Source organism: Athene cunicularia (assembly GCF_003259725.1).
Source record: "Athene cunicularia isolate RWA chromosome 11 unlocalized genomic scaffold, athCun1 chr11_part3, whole genome shotgun sequence".
NCBI lineage: Eukaryota > Metazoa > Chordata > Aves > Strigiformes > Strigidae > Athene > Athene cunicularia.
In genome coordinates this window covers 411,869-416,967 of record NW_020799115.1, presented here as the reverse complement: position 1 = coordinate 416,967, position 5,099 = coordinate 411,869, and the positions used below count along the sequence as shown (strand labels likewise).

The 5,099-nt window shown below is 51.0% G+C and overlaps 1 protein-coding gene across 1 annotated transcript; it reads right to left on the bottom strand.

Annotated features, from left to right (window-relative positions):
* Window positions 1-653: 653 nt before the first annotated feature.
* On the bottom strand, window positions 654-4,792 carry SDR39U1 (short chain dehydrogenase/reductase family 39U member 1; the record flags this gene model as incomplete). Its single annotated transcript, XM_026857130.1, has 5 exons — window positions 654-1,886; window positions 2,107-2,250; window positions 2,885-3,006; window positions 3,611-3,693; window positions 4,676-4,792. Coding segments are annotated over 5 exons (882 nt in total), but the record flags the coding sequence as incomplete, so codon positions are not given.
* Window positions 4,793-5,099: the final 307 nt, after the last annotated feature.

The following is a 5,099-nucleotide window of genomic DNA, read 5'->3' as shown; positions in this document are numbered from 1 at the left end:
GACTGGCATGCTGTCTCCAGTAGGGACTAAGCAAAGAGGCAGGTGAGTGGGAGGTTGAGACTCCACCAAGACTGACCATTCAGCTACTGTGACGACATTAACGTGACATAAACCAAAAACATATGGACTGCTCTTGCTGTTGATGGATTTTATTTCAGGAATGGACCAGGTCTTTTTAACTGCTTTTTAATGCTTTTTGTAATGTATTTTTCTAGCCCCAAATGACATCACATTAGGAATGTTTGTCCAGAAGCAGTGCTATAATGAACTTAGCTGCTCTCTAGCTTTCATGTCCCGCAACCCACTCTGGCATGTGAAAATGGGTTAAACGAAGTATGTAGATACATTTTTTTACCGTATGAGGTGATGAAATTGCAATGTTCTCCACAAAAGAAGAGGTACCGCTTCCCAAGGCAGCCCAGGTAGCATGGAAATTCTCAATTCCCAATCACTGGGAAACCCATGAACACAAATAACACCTCATGGGACAAATAAGGGAAAACTACCCTGTCTGGAATTAGGTAACTAAAACAAAGGCAACAGCTGAAGTTCTCCCTTTAGACTAAAGCAGTGCCTTGCACTACCTCACACCAGCATTGTACAAGTCCCAGACTTTGCCATGTCCCTGTTGCACTAAAAACTCCTCTACAATGAACCAACCACCCAGTTTCTCCCCAGCACAGGCTCAGATGTAGCTGACGTTTACCCAAGGCCTCAAGAGCAGTCCAGGGGCAACAGTCCCACTGTCACCCTTGTCCCTTCACACTGGCAATGCAGTGGTCTCTTTCATTGGTGTCATGCAACCCTGGAAGCGTGTGACTCTTGGGCCTAGACTCAACTGGAGGTTCTGACACTGCAAGTTGGTACCAGCACAGAGACACTACAAGAAAGGAGTTGACAAAGTCTCCAAGCCATCCGTATCCAGCATCCTTTGTGCACCCTCAAGATGGATCTTCTCCCACGGCCACAACTCCATTCTCTATGAGACTGAGACAGGCAAAGTAGAAGAGCACAATGGTCTCTGTGTGACCATGGGGAAAGACATGGGGAGAAACAGACAGATTGACTTCCAGTAACATGGAGGAGAATTACAACACCTGAACACCTCTTTCCTGCTGTCACCCCCGTTTCTCATGGGAGGAGATATTACACACCCCCGTTGCTCTGCAAGCAGCTCACATGCACGCTGTGGAAAATGGAAGATGGCAGATTTAGAAATCACAATCCTTAGAGGGGCTTGTGACCTTCCCCAAAAGTAGGTCATGTGGATATTGCAGATGGCAGTAAGAGGGATGACTCAAACTGGGGATGTACAAAGGGACACAGAAGGCGAAAAGATAGCTCGATCTCTCTGTATTGGGATGGGGAAGTGCCAAGAAAGGCCAGGGCCACCCTCCTTCACCCAGTGGATGGCATGTGAGCCAGGGAGCTCACAAAAACAGGGCCCAACCCAGCCCAGCCAAGGAGTCCTCAAGCCACAATGTCCTTCAGAGCTCCAGACAGGTCAGGGAAGATGAAATGGTAGCCGCTCTCCAGGGTGTGTTTTGGCACCACCCTCTGTCCCTCCAACAGCATGATGGCCCGCTCTGCCCCAAAGACAGCCCGCACAGCCCAAGCAGGCACCGGCAGCAGGGCTGGGCGCCCCAGGGCTGCAGCAAACTCCTGAGCAAAGGTGGCATTGGAGGTGGCAGAGGAGGATGGGGAGACACCATTTAAGACACCTTGCACACACTCACTCTCCAGGGCATGACAGACAATCCCAGCCAGGTCCCGAATGTGGATCCATGGGAAGGGCTGGAGCCCAGAGCCCAAGGGGCCTCCTAGTCCCAGACGAAAAGGCCAGAGCATTTGAGAGACTGCGCCACCACCTCGGCCCAGAACTACACCTGTGGGGAGAACAGAGTGAGACCAGGACCCCCTCCCCAAAGGAAGAAAAGCCTACTTCACCCCTAGACCTACAACCAGGAGACAGTCCTTAGAGGGCTGGTCTGAAACAGCACCCAACAAGGAGAGGCACAAGACCTGATGTCTTTCTCCCTCCTCTTCCGCCTTTTGCCCCAGCACCAAAGCAGAGCCACCCCAAACAGACATGATGCCCCATCTCACCAGATCTCACCACAACACCACGAGCTGGGCTTCCAGGGATGAGAGCTGCAGCCTCCCAGGAGCTCACCAGGCGCGAGAAGAAGTCAAAATCCCCCCCCGGACTGTCCTCAGTATACTCAGTTGTGGGGCTAGGGCGGTAATAGCCTGTGGGTGTAACAGCAGAAAGGGTGTCAGGGTTGAATCATGACACCACCACCACCCCACCATCCCCCCCCAAAATGGGCCACCACCCCCCTCTTTCCTGCAGCCAGGCACCCAGAACTCCATCAGGGACATCCTCAAATGAACAGCACAGGATCTCTCTGATGGCAATGCAGACAAGTGTTTGAACTACAAATGCTCTCTGCAAGTTCAGCAAGATGCACTAATACTCAGGCTGAGCTGGAAGCCCCAAGAACCAAATAGAGCAGTATCAACACACTGATCTGGCTGCACAGAAAAGTGCTTGCTCTAAAATTGGTCATCACAGATCCTAAACTGTGGCAGCTTTAAAGACCGTAGCAAGCAGCAATGCAAAGTGCAGAGGGATTCAGCTCAGGCCCTGCTTAGACAAACTTGTTCTACAGGATGTCTAAAGGCTTTCACAAGAAAATGGAGAAAAGGTCCTGTCCTAATGACACCAAAGCACAGGGACTCAAATTCCTCTCCAGCAGTACAAAAAAGCTGATCAGTGCTTGCTTTAACACAGTGACATTGATGGCAATAAAGGTGGTATTTCAAGGCAAGACGTGTGTGTCAGGTCAGCATATGTCATGCCTTGGCCAGGTCCAACCAATACCTACACCGGTGATGACAACCCAAGCTCGGGGTGGCTGTTCAGCATCAGCAATGGCTTTAGCCAAAGTCTTGGTGGTCTCAACCCGGCTGCTGATGACCTCCCGGCAGAAGGCATCACCCCATCTGGGAAAAGGAGAGCAACTGATTATAGTGCTCACAAGGACATCTCAGAAAACAACAGCACCAAGGGGGACTTCAGCAGACACCCACTCACAAGCACAGGAGAGGTCCCCAGAGGAAGGGGAGGACATGGGACCTTACTACCTAAGTGCACAGGGACTTTGGGATTTCGTGGCTCTCCTTCCCACAAAAGGCTGCAGCTTTTGGACTGCCTTATGACAAAGGTAGCAGAGGAGCTGAGTGCGGTGAACTCTTCCCAACAGCCTGGTGAACACATTTCCAAAAACACCCTCACAGAAATCAAATTTTGGTTCTGATTTAGCATTACCTGAATGTAGGCATACAGTGTCATTTGGGAAATGTGGAACTTCTTTCCCTGGCCTCTGTCTGACAATCCAGAAGGAAAACAGACTTCCTAAAGTCTTTCAGAACTTAACAGGCCCAAAGAAATGTTTTGGATACTTGAGGACCCACATAGCCACAGTTAGGTAACGCAAGTGCTTCCTGCACACTCTGTTTCCTCCCCAGATCCCTTTCAAAATCTCTGACACAGTAAGGCTGTCTTGCCTTCACCTTGTCCCATGAGCACTACAGGAGATCAAGTTACCTGCGGAAAGGATTGAGGACATTTTCACCAGCCAAGTTCACCACGGCGTCGCACAGGGGCAGTCCAGAGTGGGACAACTTTTCCTAGGCAGGGATAACAAGAGACATCACACACTGAGCGTCCCTTTTGCTCAAGCCTTTCCAACAACCAAGCAGGGTGGGCTCCTATGAACTCCAGCCAGTTCCTTCCCAAATCTGCCTGAAGCACAAGCATGAATGGAGGTTTTGCTCCTTGGAGCTACAGCAGTACCCACCCCAATGACTAAGACCCACGGAGCACCCAGGAGCCCAAGAGTGAAGGGAACCTGCTATAAGTATACTTGAAATTGCTAATGTACCTGTAAAATAAGACTTCAAACATCACTTGTGGTTTACTTTTTCCTGTATTTTACTGTAACGCATATAATTTCATTTTTACTTTTTCCTAACTACCCTCTGTAGTCATTACCCACTTATGTTTTAAAACCTTTAACTCCTTGCCTAGTAAAGATAAGACAGACCTTGGACAGTCTGAAAAAGTCCCTGAGTACATCCCTAATAGCAGGAACCTAAAAACCAAGTGTCTAAGAAGATGGCAGTGTCTAGATAAGCTGGTCTAAACTAACCCCCTTGGAACAAACAGGAGCTGAAGGACTGATGAGGTCACTCTGTGACCATGTACGGACACAAGAAACCTAAAGTTCACTAAGGGACGGTGTGAAAAAGGCTGTGGGGATCCCTAAGGGGGGGAGAAGACCCTCTCTCTATTTTTACTACTCATGTTCAGACTATGTAAATTAATTCTGAGAATCCATTAGCATACTGCCTTTTCCAGGAAATCTGATGCATATGTGTGCTTTTTTTTTTGTTAGTGGGTGCAGCACTTGTGGTGGAGTGATCCTCAGCACTGCCAAGAATCCCTGCTGAACAGCTATACTCAATCCTGACCGTGAAGATCTTTCAAGAGCACATCCCAAGAGCCCCATTCCCCACCGCGGATTCCCTGTGTGCCGCAGCAGGCCAGGGCAAGAGGCTTGTTCCTCAGCCCTGACGTGTTCTCCCTCCTGCGGCCGCCCTCATCTCGTACCCAGCTGATGCGACCCTCGCCCCCCTGGCGAGACACGTGTGTCACTTCGTGCCCCCGGCTGCGCAGCAGCTGCGTCAGGGCTCTGCCCACGAAGCCGGTCCCGCCGCCTGGGGGAAGGAGAGGACATCACAGATCCGCCGCCCGACCGGCAGCCCAAGGCCGTGCCCAGCCCCCGCGGAGCGCTGCTCCCGGCCGGGTCCCCGGCCCCGCTCCCCTGGGGAACACCCACCCTGAAGGAGACGAGCAAGAAGGTGCCATGAGGGGAGGGAGGCTGCGGGCCCGCGAGAACAGTCCTGGGCTAACCCCCAACTGCACAGTTCTTCATTCTCGACTAGTAACACTAAAACACGTTTCTGTGGCACTTATCTCTTAGCGAGCGGGTTAACAAACCCCTCTGAGTTGCTCTCTCACCGCCCGGTGCAAG